Consider the following 19,328-nt stretch of genomic DNA (forward strand, 5'->3'; position numbering starts at 1 on the left):
GAGGGGTGTGATAAGACTCGCGCGACAGCGCCCACACAATGCGGGTACTGTGGGACGGTTAATAAAGACCATACTCCATCTCAATGTGTCCCACTTCTTGTTTTTCATGTATTCAAATATAACTTGCGGTCTTATTTTCGTAGGTTTTGCCATGGTGCGTATTTTCCTCACCGCCTTCTCTTGGAGACCGTAACGCACAGGACTGCTGCTAGACACAGCTCTGCAGTGGCGTCTTATGGGGCAACTAAACATAAACCTTAAACCTGTCCTTTCAACTGACTGGTACATAATTTTCCCATATTTATGACTTCTTGCAGCGCTGGTTGGGTAGTTTATTGATGGGTTACTACTAGTTATGGTAAGGCCCGGCTCTAGACAACAGGGGGCCCTAGGCAAGATTTTCTTTTGGGGCCAACATGATGATCCTTTGATATTGTACTACCACAATGTGGCAAGAACTTCCTGCAATCTATAAAGTGGGCATAATCCTTGCATGACATTAATACACAAAACATACATTTGTAGTAAACATGCCTTCATTCGGGGCATCCGGACAGTGTAGCGGTCTATTCCGTCGCCTACTATGATGGGGATCGCTGGTTTGAATACCCATGTTACCTCTGGCTTGGTTGGCGTCCTTACAGACACAATTGGCCGTGTCTGTGGGTGGGAAGCCAGATGTGGGTATGTGTCCTAGTCACTGCACTAGTTGCCCCCTCTGGTCGGTCGGGGCGGCCTGTTTGGGGAGGAGGGGGAACTGGGGGAATAGCGTGATCCTCCCACGCGTTACGTCCCCCTGGTGAAACTCCTCACTGTCTGGTGAAAAGAAGTGGCTGGCGACGCCACATGTATTTGAGGAGGCATGTGGTGGTCTGCAGCCCTCCCCGGATCGGCAGGAGAGGGGTGGAGCACGCGACCGGGACGACTCGGAAAATAGAGTAATTGGCCAAGTACAATTGGGGATAAAAAGGGGGGGGGAATCCCCCCCCCAAAAAATGCCTTCATTCAATAGAAGTTCATTAAGAATTATGCCCTCAGACCTTAAATCAGAGGTCTCAGCACGTCCTCACGGCACAAAGTCTTTCGAAACTGTCAGCGAAAAATGAGGGTGATACAACTCCTGACAACAGGTATGTTGGCAGGAAAAACAACACAAACCGGCCAACACTCATGCAGCAGTCATACTACTACTACTACTCTTGGCTGCTCACGTTAGGGGTCGCCACAGCGGCTCATCCGTTTCCATCGCTTCCTGTCCTCTGCATCTTCCTCTGTCACACCAGCCACCCGCATGTCCTCCCTAACCACATCCATAAACCTCCTCTTTGGCCTTCCTCTTCTCCTCTTCCCTGGCAGCTCCATATTCAGCCCTCCTTCCCCCAATATAACCAGCATCTCCCCTCCACACATGTCCAAACCATCTCAATCTTGCCTCTCTTGCTTTGTCTCCAAACTGTCCAACCTGAGCTGTCCCCCTAATATACCGACCTTCATCCTGTCCTTCTTCATCACTCCCAATGAAAATCTTAAATGAAAATGTAATCAAACTCAGCAGCAGTCATACAATTCAGAATAATCTAAAACGACAACAGAGCTCACTCAATGAATAGAAAAAATTAACACTGTTGATGTGAGGTATGAATGAGTACATACTACACCCACAACATGGAAGAAACTAACATTCTGTTATACATGTTATCTGTAATTCCTCCAATACATGTTATCTGTAATTCCTCCAATAAGGTGATTTCCCAGTTACCTTTCGTGCACAAACAGAGTATTTTCCAGTGCATAGAAAAAACTTTTCCACTGTCTTTAAATGAAGCTTGCCAGGATGACTGGAGGGATTTAATTATGCTTAATGGGCTCTCAACTACCCATGACAACATCCTGTAAATACCATAATACAATCCATGAGAAACACGTGACCAAATGTGAGAAACGACACAAACAGATTCCAGTTTGATGCCAGAGGAGCTACGACGCTGTCAGCTCAGCCAGAGGCGGAGCGGCAGCCGCACAAGAAGTTGCATCACCGCGACTGTCTGATGATAAAAGCCAGATATCTATCGTGACAAAATTAAGTCCAAAACGTAATTAATAATTCTATGGGCAAAAATAAAACTGGGCAAAAGATAAGACGAGGAAAAGAAAACGTTTCAAAACACGTTTAAAAAGTAATATGGCGGAAACATCCATCTTTAAAACCTGGCAATCTGTGGTTTCCCTAAAGCTGTTTGACTGTGTGTGTGTGAGAGAGAGAGAGAGAGAGAGAGGAGAGAGAGAGAGAGAGAGAGAGAGAGAGAGAGAGAGAGAGAGAGAGAGAGAGAGAGAGAAAGAGAGAGAGAGAGAGAGAAAGAGAGAGAGAGAGAGAGAGAGAAAGAGAGAGAGAGAGAGAGAGAGAGAGAGAGAGAAAGAGAGAGAGAGAGAGAGAGAGAGAGAAAGAGAGAGAGAGAGAGAGAGAGAATTCACCTGTGAATTCCTAAAGAACGCCTGTATCAATTCCTTCATTTGCGACGAACGACTCCATGACACATACCTGAATCCTGACTTCTGCTCTCTGTCTTCATTTCCTTCATGTTTCTTTTGGCAGCGCCGGAGGAGTACTTGCGTCTTGGTGGCGCCATCATCTTGTACTTAAGCAGCTTAATGATTGATTGGACAGTTGCTGCAGCACCTGCGCCAATCAAACCCGTCCACTGACATGATCTATCCATTGAGGAGGGGGTCTCTTGTAGTGGGTCAGAGCCACTGACTGGCTCTATGGCTCCTGGCAACTTTCTACAAAAAAAAAAAAAGATTGTGGGGCCCTACACAGTTGTGTATTCAGCGTATAGGGCAGGCCTCAGATGCCTATGGTAAGTATAGGCTGGTCAATCCTGCAAGCTGAGCCAGGGAGTAGCTCAGTGATGTGATGACCATTGATAATACTGGATGTTTCACTTTCACTTCCAGGCGGCACGGTGGTGCAGTGGTTAGCGCGGTCGCCTCACAGCAAGAAGGTCCTGGGGTGGAGCCCCGGGGTAGTCCAACCTTGGGGTTGTCCCGGGTCATCCTCTGTGTGGAGTTTGCATGTTCTCCTCGTGTCTGTGTGGGTTTCCTCCAGGGGCTCCGGTTTCCTCCCACAGTCCAAAGACATGTAGGTCAGGTGAATCGGCCGTACTGAATTGCCCCTAGGTATGAATGTGTGTGTGTGTGTGTGTGTGTGTGTGTGTGTGTGTGTGTGTTGGGCGCCCTGTGTGATAGCCTGGCGGCTTGTCCAGGGTGTTTCCCCGCCTGCCGCCCAATAATTGCTGAGATAGGCTCCAGCATCCCCGCGACCCTGAGAGCAGGATAAGCGGTTCGGATAATGGATGGATGGATGGACGGATGGATGGATGGACTTTCACTTCCAATTGCATGATTTAAATAACTGAGTTAAATGAATTTGTTGAAACATGTCTGACACTTGTGTTCAGTTGCCTGGAAAGAGGCCGTTGTAAAGCCGAGTCCAGCGGTGGTCCCGTGCCCAAAATCTCCACAGTGAAGCTGTTATGTTAAATGCTATCATAACCAATATGCACAATGGCAAACAAAATTACAGAAACAAGTCCAAAGGTGGAAAAATATCCGCCGCACTTGTGTTTTTGCCCCCCCCCCCCCCCCCCGATGAACGCTGCAGAGATCCATTCTGTAACGTCTGGCACATGTTTGCTCACAACGCTGGTCAATTATATGGATACCGAATCAGAAAGCAAGTCTTTCAGTTCAACCCCCTTTAAATTAATGTATTTGGAGGACCCACTCCAGGGGCCCTCTTGTCAACATCCGCTCTCTTTCTACAGATTTCCCAACATTCTCCTTGACACACCGTCATCGGCTGCAAGCTAGTTGGACGCCACGGATAGATTTGAGCCGTTTCCACGATGCCGCTAACAAACACTCCATGAGGGATGAGGGAGGAGTATACTTGCCCATCTCTTCATTTGTGGTAAAGTAAACACTGTTTTTCTTCCAACATGCATTTTGACAGCGACAGTCTGTCGCAGACACCCCCCCCCGTACTTCCTGCCACGAGGAGGAAGACAGATTCTTCCTTCTTCCTCCCCAACCGGGTCCCTCCTCCCACCCCCTCTCCCTCCTTTACACCGGCCCCTGCGGAGGGGCTATGATTGCGGCTAATTATCTACAAATAGGCCCAATATGACAAATCACAGCCATGCACCAGTACCGGTTAAGCGCAGGAGTCAGTCCACAAGAGAGAGAGGGAGAGACAGAGAGGGTGGGGAATAAAGAGTGAAAGGGAGGTGACGAAGGACGGATGAAGAGGAGGAGGACAAAAGTCACTGTGACAGGAAAAGAGAGAAGGCGAATGAGAGATTATTGTCATGAAGCTGACAAAGGAACAATATATGGAATATGATGAGAGAAAATGAGGTGTTTGGGGGAGTGGGGGGGAGGCTGAGGGGAGATAAGTAAGGAGGCAGATGGGTGATGAAAGACAGCGGCGCCAAGAGAAGACAACGGAACAGAGAAAACCAAGATGGGGGGGGGGGGGGGGGGGCACCCGGTCCATAACTACACGCGACGCCGGTTGCCAATGGTGACTGTCCTGTGATGCACGGGCCACATCCATTTAGCTCCCAGCATGCCTCGTGATCAGGGGGGTCTCTCAGGCTGTCTGTCTCATTTCCATAGAGAAACTCATTTACCAGGCGAGCAAGGAGGACTCCGATGCATCAATGGGCGCTTGATTAGATCCTTACCTCTGATACATACAGTATGAATATTTATCAGTGCTGAATGAATACACGTCTCCACTCCTTTCATCTGGATCATCAGAAGTGTTCTCCTGCCCTCCTCTTAATTTCCCCCAATGAATATGTCACAGGAGCACCGGGGCTCCCGCCAAAGTGGCAGCACTCCAGATAATCTGCTTATTGTTGCTCTCAGACTGCCATCAACACTTGGTTTAAGTTTTTGTTTTTTTGTTTTTTTTTAAACGCACAGGGCTTTTGTCTTGTTGTGGTTTATTTGCCATGGTGACACAAGTTTGCGGAGACCGAAATGACGTTAATACCCGGGGGGGGGGGGGGGGGCGGCGGTAATCAAATAAGCACACTTACAGCGATATGCATTTGGAATTAGCTTCTGTGGAAGATTAACGTTTGGCTGCATGGCCGAAGCTGCAGGTACGTAATGAGCGCCAGGACGAGTCGAAATCAACGAGCGACTTCTGCGCCGGCGAGCTTCGTCAACACGGAAACACACACACACACACACACACACACACACACACACACACACACACACACACACACACACACACACACACACACACACAGATACAGATACACTCTCCCTTTCTCACTGCTTCTGAATAATGGATGATCTGACATCTGACATACACACAAACACACACACATATAGTATATATATATATATATATATATATATAGCGTTTTTTCCGAAACCGTCAATGGTGTTGTGAGTGCTCAGCTAATGAGGAGCGTAATATCAACATGGATACAGGAAAACAGTATTAAAATCTTCTTTCCTGTATCTGTGTTGATATATATATATATTTATCAACACAGATACAGGAAAAAAGTTTTAATGCATTGCAGGTACTGCAAAGCATTATATACTGCAATGTGTACTGCAATGTATAAAAACTTTTTTTCCTGTATCTGTGTTGATATATATATATATATATATATATATATATAAAACTTTGTTAAAAGTTATATACACACACACACACGCACACATACACACACACACACACAAACAGATACAAGCTCCCTTTCTCACATGCTTCTGAATAATGGATGATCTGATATAAACACACACACACACACACACACATATATATATAATTTTTGTGAGCATGACTTACATCACTGACTCCGGCCTCCACTATCTTCAGGCCCGTCTCTTTCCCCAGCTGCTTCTTCTGTTCAACTATATGGGAGACAAAAGTAGAGGAGATGTATGAGTGAGTGTGTGTGTGTCTGTCTGTACGTGCATGCTCGTGCGCACCCCCATGAGCAGCGGATGACAAAGTAGCGGGTTTTTTAGTTCCTGAGCGGCTGTGCAGAACAAGCCGTTCGTCAAACAGGGCGTGATGCAATGTGGGTAGTCTGGTGAGTCAGATGTCAAACTGGTCAGAAATCGACCAGCAGCCGCTCAGAGAAACCTCCGTCAGCAGGGCCGGCGAAACCACGGCCGTGGCGAGCCTTCACACTTCACAAGGTTTGCCTCCGGTTAGACTTGTGATGCGAGGTGGGATTTGGTTCAGTTTAATAATAGTGGAAATGTATTTTGAGAGACCAGAGCACAACCTCCGCCAAAAAGAAAAAAAAAAAGAAAAGAAAGGAAATCACTCACATGTGTATCAAGGGTTTATATACCGTATACTTGCACATTATACAAAAAATGGACCAAACGGAGATTTTGGAGGAAAACAAAAAAAAACACAAACGGATGAAGTGATTGCAGACTGATGTGAGCGCCCGCCTTTGTTCGCGAGGCAATTTAACGCACAACGCGGGTTTGATTCTCGGATCTATTGATCTTATCAAATGCGGCGGCCTTTTGTTTTGGAGGCATATTCTCATGCAGATGGCGGTAAAAAAAAAAAGAGGCAACGTTACGTAGCAAGCGTTCAAGATCACACACCTTTCGCTGACTTTGTTTTTTCCGACGGTTGGCGGCTGCACCCCCCCCCCCCAAATTTCATAGCGACATCTATATTGAAAAACAAACTCAAAGGGGTCTTAATAGATTTTGCCAAATTATTGAGCGAAAGCGGGGGGGGGGGGGGACTGAGCGTAATTTTAATTGAGTTTGTTAGCATGTGAATGTGATTGGTAATGGAAAAAGAAAGTGAGCATTAAAACAAAAGAGAGGGAGAGAGAGAGAGTAAGAGTGGGGGGGGGGGGGTCCTTTAAAATCCCATTTCCCTAGATGAAGGCTATGCAAATGGCCCTGAAGAGCTGAACCCTACCTCGCACTCCAAATTCAGCGAGGGCCTGATTAATTAGTATTTTAATCTATCCCGATGATTCCACTCGGTCAACAATGCATGCAGCATCCGGTCTGCTTGAACGCACCCCTTTAAGGATATTCATTATCAAAAACATGGCCGTCTCCATCTTCCTATCTTTTCTTTCCCCTCTTTCTTTCTCTCTCTCCCTTCAGTTATTCGGGGGCCTCAGAATTAGCAGTCACTTGATCAGCTCATCAACATGGCCGCGAAGCGGACATCTTTTGCGTTACTGGACCTTCGGAAAAGACGGCTAAAAGAGGGGGAAACGGGGGGCGGGGGGGGGGGGTAAAACAAAGACGTTCACAAATTCTTGCTTTGAACGGCTACGTGACGCCGCGTGAGGATCGTGAAGTGCGTCTGCATCAAGATAATTCGATGCAGGTTTCGCGATCGTGAATCCGAAAAGCCCAGTGACTGCTGGGACAGGCTCCGGCATCCCTGCATCTCCGCGGCCTTGAGTAGGACAAGCGGTTTGGATAGTGGATGGGTGGACGGAATACAAAAAAGCTCGACGGGAACGCTCAAGTATCGGCGGGGAAGGTCGGCGTTAAGGTAGATATGCGATAAACTGTGATGGAAGCGGGCTTTTCAAACCCCCCCCCCCGCCCCAGGGGCAAGAATTTCCTTTGGGGCGAGTCGCTGTGTCTGTTAAAGGCTTGTGATGGTGGTCCGACACGTACAGCGAGCTTGTTGAATCACCTTCATCCTGTCAATGGACACACACTTGATTTGCATTGAAATTCACTCGAGTTTTCTGAAGTTTTGCCTAACATCCCCCGTTTGCATGGAAAGAAGGGGAACAAAGCAAGGGGGGGGGGGGACAAGAGGACCACCCCGGGGGAAGTAAATCCGCCATCATTACATCCAGGCGAGGGATGAGCAGGGCCTTCGTCCGGCACGCCTCGGTACGAAAACCCTCCTTAATTTCACGTCGCTTCTCCCCCCCCCCCCCCCCCCCCGTGTTCGGCCGCGGTCGAGTTTCCGTTCGCGCGGCCGCAGTAAGCCGTAATGCCCCGCTCACCGCTGGTGCTATTTAGGGGGGTGGCGTAATGAGCGAGGTAATTAGGCTCAGCTGGGTGAGGGTGTGGGTGGGGAAAGCAGCGGAGCAACTAAAAGGTCACACAATGTTTTGGTCTTAATGAGGGCCCCTCTGGGGGTCACAGCACATCATGAGTCAGACTAAGAAAGATTAGCCCGGAATCAACAGACACACACACACACACACACACACACACACAGACACACACACATGTGGGTGTCGTTCCGGCTACAGCATGGGTTTTGAGTGACAAGCTGACATAAACTGTCTTACGGTGAGACCGAAGAAGCCTGAAGGTCAGTATTTACTTGTGAATCAAAGCCGAGGACTCTCCAATCAACCTGGGGGAATTGGAGAGGCTCACAACAGCCACTTTAAATGTAAATACACTGTACTTGCCAAAGTCATTAGCCGGCAACTGGATGCGGGGCTCGGTGAGAATGTAACCGATGGATTGCTTGTTCTGCCGCTGACTGTACAGATAACAGCCCGGGGCCGGTTACTCTGCTCACTCGCCGTATTAACTTCCCTGCAGTGTTGTCTCTCTCTTCTTCTTCTACTCTCTCACCTCCTCTTTTGCTCTCTCGCTCTCTCTTTTTTGCTCTCTCACTCTCTGGTGCACACACACGCACACCCCGATTTCGCAAGCTTCAAATTAGCCCCCAAATAGTCCTGACAGACTGTGGAAAAGGGATGTCAGGTCTCATTTCAGACTGGCTCCTCTGACCATTTTAATAGGCGTTGTCTGAGTCTATCTACTCAGATCTCGCACATCCAGATCTGATCCCTGCTGTTTGTTTTATCTCGCTGCTCTCCAAGTCACATTGGCCCCCCCGACTCATATCATCAGACATCAACGGAGAAGATGCACAGTACACCCCCCCCCCCCCGCTTTTTTCTGCTATGTGCACCATTCTTCACGAGCTCAGTTGAAAGTACCTCTGTTTTTTTTTTTTTTGGGGGGGGGGGTTTGTCCAAAGATGTTTCATACACAAGACATCTCTGCCTGCTTGTGGTTGAAGGACTTATATACTTTAGAAACGAACTTAGTCGGGGGTGTCCGGGTAGCGTGGCGGTCTATTCCGTTGCCTACCAACACGGGGACCGGTGGTTCGAATCCGCGTGTTACCTCCGGCTTGGTCGGGCGTCCCTACAGACACAATTGGCCGTGTCTGCAGGTGGGAAGCCGGATATGGGAATGTGTCCTGGTCGCTAGACTAGTGCCTCCTCCAGTCAGCCGGGGCGCCCGGTCAGGGAGAGGGGGGAAACGGGGGGAATAGCGTGATCCTCCCACCTGCTACGTCCCCCTGGTGAAACCCCTCACTGTCAGGTGAAAAGAAGCGGCTGGCGACCCCACATGTATCGGAGGAGGCGTGTGGTTAGTCTGCAGCCCTCCCCGGATCGGCAGAGGGGTTGGAGCAGCGAGTGGGATGGCTGGCCAAGTACAATTAGGGAGAAAAAGGGGGGGAAAGCCCCCCCCTGCCTCGAAAAAAGAACTTAGTTTAATGTTTTCTTATTCAATATTGCCTTCAAGTTTTTGTTGGCAAAGTTCTTAGCTCTGCAAAAACCTCCCTGATAACGGATGAGCAGCTGCACAGGACACAATAATAAAATTATCAGTAATACTGGTAAAAAGCTGACCGATAACAGGTTTTTAGAGGGAAAGTTGTCAAAACTAAACTATTTCCAATAGTAGGTCAAAATAAAGAATTAGCATTCCCCAAATATTTATTACGGCCGGACAAGTATCAGTTCTGCTTCTGCTTCTGAATATTTCTACACACGTCCTTCCTAAATAAATAACCGTCCTAAGTGGGAAGAACTGGAATGGAATGAAATAAACCAAATACGTGACTGCCGGTTTGCAACTGTGTATCTTAGGTGCCGTGAATGTCATTAACATTTAAAACTATATTACATTCTTTCACAACTAGTTAAAAAATAACGTCAAACAAGTTGGTCTGGAGTCTGGGTGTGCAGAAGGGTCGTCTGTTTTTTTCCTCCCATGTTAAGCCTTTTTTTTTGGGGGGGCGGGAATTCACCCCCTTTTTCTCCCCAATTGTACCCGGCCAATTACCCCACTCTTCCGAGCTGTCCCGGTCGCTGCTCCACCCCCTCTGCTGATCCGGGGAGGGCTGCAGACTACCACACGCCTCCTCCGATACATGTGGGGTCACCAGCCGCTTCTTTTCACCTGACGGTGAGGAGTTTCGCCAGTTCCCCCTCCCCCCTGAACAGGCGCCCAGACCAACCAGAGGAGGTCCTACTGCAGCGACCAGGACACGTACCCACATCCGGCGTCCCACCCACAGACACAGCCAATTGTGTCTATAGGGATGCCCGACCAAGCCGGAGGTAACACGGGGATATGAACCGGTGATCCCCGTGTTGGTAGGCAACGGAACGGACCGCCCCACTACCCAGATGACCGCCCCACTACCCAGATGCCTGTTAAGCCTTTTTTGAATACAAACTATATGCACTTTGATGTCCGTCCTTTGAGTTGAGTGCCCACATCTGTTTTCACAAGTTGTCGCCTCCTGCATGACGACCGGTGCGTGTTTGTTCTAGCAGAAGAAACGGTGCAGTAACGGCTGAGCAGGAGTGTGGTTTAACATCACAACTCACTGCCCTGGCTGCTACAGGTCTACTGGGCAAGGCATTTCTTAAGGGGGTTGAATAGCTGCAGCTTTGATCTGCACTCCTGAGGAACAAGTCACCATGTCCTTGGCCTAAACACACACACACACAACACACACACACACACACACAACACACACACACACACACACACACACAACACTTCCCTGTGTTTTATCTGCCCTTTACATTTCTCTTCAGCATACACTGGCAACACAGTGTCAAGTGGCTGCAGGTCATTTGGTTAAAATGTAGCGCTGCTCTGCCGTATGTGCAGGCTCGGATAATTTGCGCGACGCTCATCATAGATTCTAATAGCTTGAAAATGGTTATCATGGCGACGGCAGTGATCTGTGCTTAAATTCATGAATATATATATCAATTTTCCTGAGATACGGCGTTGGGCCGTTATTGTTTTGTACCGGTGTGAATTCAATATTGGAAAACAAATCACCCGGGGTGTAAGTGTTTTGCATGTCTACGCGGCGAGGCAGCCGACGCCGTCACGTGACCGTAACATTGCCACTCCAACCAAATGGAGGCGTATGGTTGACAAAATACATACTTCACCTCCATCTGACTGATCTCTTAATACCGGACGGCATTCAAATCCATTCCATCTATTTCCTCTCTCTCCCTCTCTCTCTCTCTCTCTCTCTCTCTCTCTCTCTCTCTCTCTCTCTCTCTCTCTCTCTCTCTCTCCTCTGTGATCCTCGGGTCGTCTATTCACCGCATCCATCTCTACATCCGTCACTGCGACCAAACAAAATGAAAGTGTTTATTGCGGAGGAGGGCTGACGCTCACGCCTCTCCACAGCCGTTAGCCTTATCAGCAGGCAATCGCTCTGATATTAAAGCTGCCATTCCCGCCCATCACTTTCTCCCTCTGCATATGATAGCTGTCCTGTATATATCACTGCAGAGAGACAGACACAGACAGACACAGACACAGACAGACAGACAGAGCGAGAGAGAGAGAGAGAGACAGAGAGAGAGAGACAGAAACAGCGAGAGAGACGGTGAGAGACACAGAGAGAAAGACAGACAGAAAAGAAAGACAGAAAGAATGAGTGAGGTACAGAGACCGACAGACAGATCAAGCGAAAGACAGACGGACTGGGGAGGGGTGAGAAAGACAGAAAGACATTGACACAGATACAGACGGAGAGACAAACAGACATAGAAGACAGGGGACAAGAAGAAAGAGGGAGTGTGTGTGTGTGTGTGTGTTGTTGAGAGAGACGGACACAAAGACAGAAACAGAGCTAAAGAGAGAGAAAGATTGAGAGCGAGACAGACAGGCAGGTAGACGGCTAAAGCGAGATGTAGAGAAGAGACCAAGCAGCAGAAAGAAAATGAGGCAAGGTCAGGCAGAGAGACAGAAAGAGAGAGAGACAGACAAGGAAAGAGGGACAGAGACAGAGGAAATTGGTGTGCATGGTGGGAACCCCCCACCCCCACCCACGGTAAGACCTTTCCATTCTTTAGTCACCGTTCTAGTACAATGCTGCCTTGCAATCTCCATACCCGTCCAATGGCGTCTCCATTACATATTCCACACATCACATGACATCACATGCATGTGACCCCTTTACATCTTATTGGGAAACTGCATGTTAATGCGTCTGAAAATGGAAAACAGTTCACAGATATTGCTTTCGCTTTTCCACGGCTTGTCGGTTCATCACTTCCAGCGGGCTTATGGCCCTCTTGAAACTCATCCTGGCCCTGACGCTGCTGCCAAGCAAGGCAGACTTTCTGTGACGGCGGGGCCCGCCGTATACGCCCGTACTCTTCCCCTGGCGCCCCCCCTCTCCCCCCTCCTCTTCTTCAGGCACAGTAATTGTTATTCTGCTCCTCGTGCTTTTATAAATCAAGACGCCAAATCAAAGGGCCCGGTGCCTCTGAGAAAACCGCCAAATGAAACAGAGGCACACGAGGTGGAAAATCCAAGAGGGGGAGCCGAGGGATAAAAGAGTGGCTTGGTAATAACAAGACACTTCAACCTTCTCCTTCCCCCCGCCGTCGCCGTGGTGGCGTCGGGGAAACGGTGTCCGACCGAGACACCGCCGCCGCCGCCGTCACCGTCATCGTGGCCCATCTAGATGCTAATTCAGACGGGGTGTGTCTCGGACCGTAACCTGCTTGATACAAGAAGGGGGGGGGATCAGGATGCAGATGATCAATTTTGCATCACCTCATTGCTAAAAACAGTACTGATACGTAGAAATCCGAGCTCCTCCCACAGTCTTCATTCGATTGGCTAGTATATGAGTCGATGCGTACAAGTGAGGTAACGGGGAGAGAAAATTCAGCTGCGTTGGATAAAACAAAGCCAAAAAAGATGGATAAACAGATAAAAAGACGCTCGCCGCTCCCTCCGCCGGTCTGCCTAGCGGCGCCGTATCGGTGACATCATTTAAACTGTAATGTCCAATCAGCGGTGCCAATCATACGGCGCCATGTCTGTCACATGCTGGCGCCACGCTGTGAACAGCAGGGGGACCTGGCTGGCTTATTGTTTATGTTCCCCTGATCGATCACTTCCTGTGGAGAAACCGACCCCCGCTGCAAAACCAACTGCTGCTCCTCGTACTTGATCAACGCAACACAGAAGCCCCCGCCGGCTGCCCGCACCGTAACCGAATATAGTACCTTTTCAAATATCCTGCAAAAAGTAGCGGCTTATCACGCCGGCCGAGCGTTTGTTGTTTGTTTTTGCTTGTTTGTTTGTTTTTTATGAGCTGCCAAAACAAATTTCCTGGTTTTGCCCACTTCCTGTTTTACACAACATAAAGTACGCACTGTGTTAAAAGATTAAAAAAAAAAGGGGGTTCAACGCAACAGGGTGCAGGGAGACGGGAGATGAAGTGAGCCACCCCCCGCTTCAGTTCCAGAACCTGTTCGGCGCCGTGGACGCCACATCAGCATGCGCCACGGGCCCTGCGGACCCCGCCATGGCCCCTGGTATCAAACACATTACAGGCTAGCTTCCTCTCTCCAGTAGGACTTGCATGACACATTCATAATTAGATCCTCCCTTATTAGAGGGCCCTCTCCACGACGGCCAAATAATACACCTGGATGAGTCCTTGCCAGTCCTGCAAATGGGTGGGTGTGTGTGTGTGTGTGTGTGTGTGTGCGTGTGTGTGTATGTGTATAGATGTACGTGCACACAAGCATGTGCACACAGTGCATACAATTAGCATATGAACGCATATACACACACACACATAGTCATCTCTCTCTCTCTCTCACACACACACACACACACACACACACACACACACACACACACACTATCTGTTTCTCTAGCTGCTGGTTGATTAATAGATTGTGGCTGCTCTGACACTCTGTGTAGAATAGGCATTTTCCCTTTGATAGGTGCTGACATCAATTCTTCACGGACTACGGGAGATCTGGGGGGGCGGGGGGTGGGGGAGTAATATCGGCAAATGACTTGGACTGCAGGGCACCTCCAGATGTGGGAGGAACCCCCCCCACCCCCCACCCCCCACGGATGCCACTCCACATCCTCACCGGCACACATCTACATCGTTTTCATTGCTTTTTCCTCCCCCCGAGAGACGACCAGCTGCGGACGTGTGACATATGCAGCGCGAACCGCGTCCGACAGCCCGCTCAAAAGGAACGGACCCGTTCGGTGGGTGATGCCCGGCGTGCGCCGTGTTGACGAGGTAAACAACGTGTCTCTAAAACAACTGAGGGGAGCCGAAGGTGCTCGCGGCGCGGAGCAGCGCCGCTGAGTCTCAACGTGACCTTTTAGACACAACCCCCCCCCCCCCAGAAGAAAGCCTGTCTGTCACCAGGCTGCTACAGTACAGACGCCGTATTTATGGAAGAAGCGGCATTGAAAGCGTCTTCTGGGAAACCTTATCCTAGCAAAAAGGCTTCCCGCAGAGCGCTCAAGATCAGCCGTCTTTGCTCCCTAATGGAAAAGGTATTTAGTGTTTGGTACGACACAATACCAGGAACCTAGATCAAAAATATTACCGAGAGGTCTCTCCCCGGATAAAAGTCACACCCACACGATTAAGACTCGCGCCCCGTGTGTGGAAACGCCTCATTCCCCTTCCCTGGGTGTGCCGGTGATACACGAGATGACAACATCTGGAATGTTGCCACCGTCTGGAGAGAGAGCCTACCGGGGAAAGGCTTACTGGGGGAATGGGTGGCAAAGCTGACACACACACACACACACACAAAGAAGAAGCCAAAACACAGACACACACAGACACACACACTTCCAGTGTGGCTACAGAGGAAAGAACCCTACCTGTCACTGTGGCAGCAATTATCCTGCAGGCTTTCTTGGCAGATTGTCTCCTGCAGGGCGCCACATCACTAACCACATCACTGACTACATGCAGCCCATCACCGTGCACCTCCGTGTGAGCCGAGCATGTGTGCGTGCAAGCAGACATGGGTGCACAAGTGCATGCATGCACAGCCCACACGCACACACATGCAAACAGCGTTTCATAGCTCTTCTTCTTCATCCACAATTCCTGTGATTCTCACTGAACAAGTGAGTGGTTTAAGAGGGTTTCCACGGCGCGTTCGTGTGGACATCCTGCACAAGTGTACATTGGACTGCACGTCTTTTAAGCAGATGAGAGTGGTCAAATGACCACACACACACACACACACACACACACACACACACACCTTATGATATCCACAGATGTATGACAATATTATATGACACATCTACTGGCCCAGTGACGTGCTGCAGAAATGAGAATCGGTCGGTAATAATTACACAACAGCCTTTAAAAACACGGCGGGCAGCGTGAGCAGAAGAACAGGATATGAGGTTCAGTGAGTCTGTAGATAATAAGGCATGGATACTGGAAACACAGACGTGCTCAACTGGAAAGGGCGCCCATATTGGCTCCAGGGAGGGTTTTTTTTGGGGGGGGGGGTCCCCTCAAGTAAAGAATTGAGTTGTTTCATACTGGTTTGGCAGAGCATGTTTTAATGGCCCACTTTGAGTTTCCAACACAGGTTGATTGTGTGGAACTGTGAAGGATGATTTTAGCAAAAGATGGGAAAAAAAATAACCTACTGTGACCTAATTACTGCAGATTTGTTCCATCTGTCATTAGAAATCAAAGACGCCATCACTCAGGTCAATATGACAGCAAGGATATGTGTGTGTGTGTGTGTGTGTGTGTGCATGTGTGTTTGTATGGAGAGGTGTGCTCTGGCAGTCATCAGACGGATTTGGTTAGGTTTAGGGCTAAACATGTCTTATCACCAAGCAATTTGCTTTGGCCATGCAGTATTTACACATTTACGCAAGCACGCTCTGTCCACGCACAAAGAATAGAAACTCTCCAAGCATGACTGGTGAAGGCAAATACAGCCATCAATATACCACCTTAAGTTATTGAGCTGCTGAACCCCCCCCCCGCCCACACACACACACAAATGTAATCTCAGATTTGAGAGTGGGCAATATCACATATATAATTAATGGTGACAAAAGTAATGAATTTTTTTGGTAAATAGTGCAGAGACAGTATATAATACCAAAAATATTCATCAACCTTACAAATCCTTGTTTAATAATGTACAGAAAAACCCAACATTCTTTGACCTAGATCCATACAGGTGTCACTCGCAGCTATAAGCCAACAAATAAATATTACAAATGGATTCTGACGCTTGTACTACTATGCTGCCTAAAACAAATCAATAAAATAGAGCAAACAAAAGAAAAACATCAAAAAGTTGTTGATTGTTTTTAATTAAGTGCTACTGTCAATGATTTCCTTCCTGTTTTAGAGTGCTTTAAAAAGTTGACTGAGGTGGGGGGGCCCCAAGAAGACTTTGGCTGCAGTGTAATTTCGTTGGGAAAAAAAACTATTAGACGTCCGGGTAGTGTAGCAGTCTGTTCCATTGCCTACCAACACGGAGATCGCTGGTTCAAATCCCCGTGCTACCTCCAGCTTGGTCGGGCGTCCCTACAGACACAATTGGCCATGTCTGCAGGTGGGAAGCTGGATGTGGGTATGTGTTCTGGTCGCTGCACCATGACCTCCTCTGGTTGGTCAGGGCACCTGTTCGGGGGGGGGGGGACTGGGGGGAATAGCATAATCCTCCCATGCGCTACATCCCCCTGGTGAAACTCCTTACTGTCAGGTGAAAAGAAGCAGCTGGTGACTCCACATGTATCAGAGGAGGCATGTGGTAGTCTGCAGCTACCCCGGATCGGCAGAGGGGGTGGAGCAGCGACTGGGACGGCTTGGTAGAGTGGAGTAATTGGCTGGATACAATTTGGGGGAAAGGGGGGGGTATAAGCTAAACATATGAGAGCAGGTTAGACAGAAACAACTTCAATATTTCAGGTGGTCTCATGTCCTCTTGAGACCCAGCAAGTCATTATTGTCCACTGTCGGGGACGTAGTGTTTTTGCTCATATCTCTCATACTATACATGCCACTATATTCAGTCCTGTTTTCCCTTAAAGAGGACAAATGTGCCTTTAAAATGACGTCACATGGGGGGGGTTGTCCACTACAGTGGACATGTTGTGAAATTTGAAATAAATCAAGTTCTAACATTTTTTCTTTGCAATGTGTTTTTTCAACCACCCCAACACTTAATTTATGTTAAAAAATTAGAAATCAAACAACATTATTCTTCCTGGGCCTCAGGAATATGAGCCCATTGCTCATAAACAGGTTAATTTCTGCCATGTTCATGAATACGTGAAGAAGGTACATGCAGCATCTCTTCCCTTAATGCCATCAATGTGTTGATATCTGACATTACTTTTTTAACTTCACCCTCCCCAGGACGATAAAGGACCTCATCTACCAGTTATTCTAAAGGAGATGACAGCATGTTGTCAAGTTTGTGGAGGGACTTTAGTTTTTGAGAGGGAAAACATAAACTAAAAAATAGCTCTTAAATGAAAGCTAACGGTTCAGCTAACTAATGCTAACTAACGCGTTGGTGGCTCCGTTATGTTTGTGAGGCCGTCCATGTCTGACAGAGTTCACCGACGTATTTAAGGTGCTTTCACCAGGACTAAGGCTAATTTTGTAAAGGACACGTTCACTGTCAGTAGCTTTCGCTAAGTAAATCCCCATCCAACACCCTCCCTGCTAGTCCCACACACGCCAGTAGCACACAGCTTTCCCCCGAAGATCGGATGAAATAACACGACGCTCCATCCAATCTGTCCGCCTCTCCTCCCTTCTCCCAAAGGCATCGTGGCTGCACCTCCTCCACTTAAATCACGCTGGTAATCTAGTTGTGTTGCCTTTCTGTGTCCAACTGGGAGTGTTGGGCGTAAAGTGAAATGTGTAACACAACAGGCTAACGCAGGTGTCGCAGTGACGAGTATGACATTTACAGGACTTGCTGAGACGGTATTAGTTTTGATATGATTTGGCGTTTTGCTTGCCTGATGCATCAGAAGGCCAAGTTTCGTTAGTGTTGCTACGGGGCAAAATGTGATTATCGCGATTGTGCGTCTGAAGCTGACCAGCTGCTTCTGCTGTGGCAACAGCACAGAGGAGCAAGACATGTTGTGAACGTGGGACAATTATAGGGCCCGATGAAATCTGATTTATTTTTTCCCAAACTGCATTTTCTTTTTTTCCCATTCTTGGTTTGATTTTTCTCTTTTTACACCTTTTTTTTTATTGTATCAAAGTTCATGAAATCGTCCATCCATCCATCCATCCATCCATCATCCTAACCGCTTATCCTGCTCTCAGGGTTGCGGGGATGCTGAAGCCTATCCCAGCAGTCATTAGGCGGCAAGCGGGGACACACCCTGGACAGGCCCCTAGGCCATCACAGGGCCGAGATATACACACACACACACACACACACACACACACACACACACACACACACACACACACACACACACACACACACACACACACACACACACACACACACACACCTAGGGACAATTTAGTACAGCCGATTCACCTGACCTATATGTCTTTGGACTGTGGGAGGACACCGGAGCACGCGGAGGAAACCCACGCAGACACGGGGAGAACATGCAAACTCCACACAGAGGATGACCCCGGACGACCCTCAAGGTTGGACTATCCTGGGGCTCGAACCCAGGACCTTCTTGCTGTGAGGCGACCTCGCTAACCACTGCACCGCTGTACCATCCATTCATGAAATCATCTACAATAATAAAAACAAAAGCAAAATGGCCATGTGTTTCAGGAGTTGTCCTCTGTGATGCCGGTCATGTCAGGGTTTTTTTCCCCCCTCTATCCTAAACAGCAAACTCATGTGTGTTTACTGACGTGTATATAGCAGTGACGTGCACACTCATGTGCACAATGACACAGGAGCGCGACAGGGTTCCTGCGAGGCAGAGCGACAGACAGTCTGAGGATAAATCCCTTTAAATTCCTGTGAAATCACAAATTTTGTAGTAACCGCCTCCAAAGCTCTAAATTCCCCGCATATTCGGGTTTTTTTTGTGGGGGGGGGGATACATACGCCCTCTAGTGGTCGCAATCTTCCCAGAGAAGAATCTCCTTTAATTTCTCTATTGACCAATGGGTTCTTTTTGAAAAATGATTACAAATTCACACAAGCATAGTTATT

General features: G+C 48.4%; 1 protein-coding gene across 1 annotated transcript in view; it reads right to left on the reverse strand.

Moving 5' to 3' along the window:
• ptprn2 (protein tyrosine phosphatase receptor type N2) overlaps positions 1-19,328 on the reverse strand; it is a 192,591-nt gene that overhangs the window by 63,631 nt on the left and 109,632 nt on the right. Inside the window, exon 11 of the mRNA XM_056299232.1 lies at positions 5,879-5,943. Within this exon, the coding sequence (XP_056155207.1) occupies positions 5,879-5,943 (65 nt within the window). The remainder of the gene's footprint in view (positions 1-5,878; positions 5,944-19,328) is intronic.

This window comes from Lampris incognitus, chromosome 19 (genome assembly GCF_029633865.1).
Source record: "Lampris incognitus isolate fLamInc1 chromosome 19, fLamInc1.hap2, whole genome shotgun sequence".
In the NCBI taxonomy this organism is placed as follows: domain Eukaryota; kingdom Metazoa; phylum Chordata; class Actinopteri; order Lampriformes; family Lampridae; genus Lampris; species Lampris incognitus.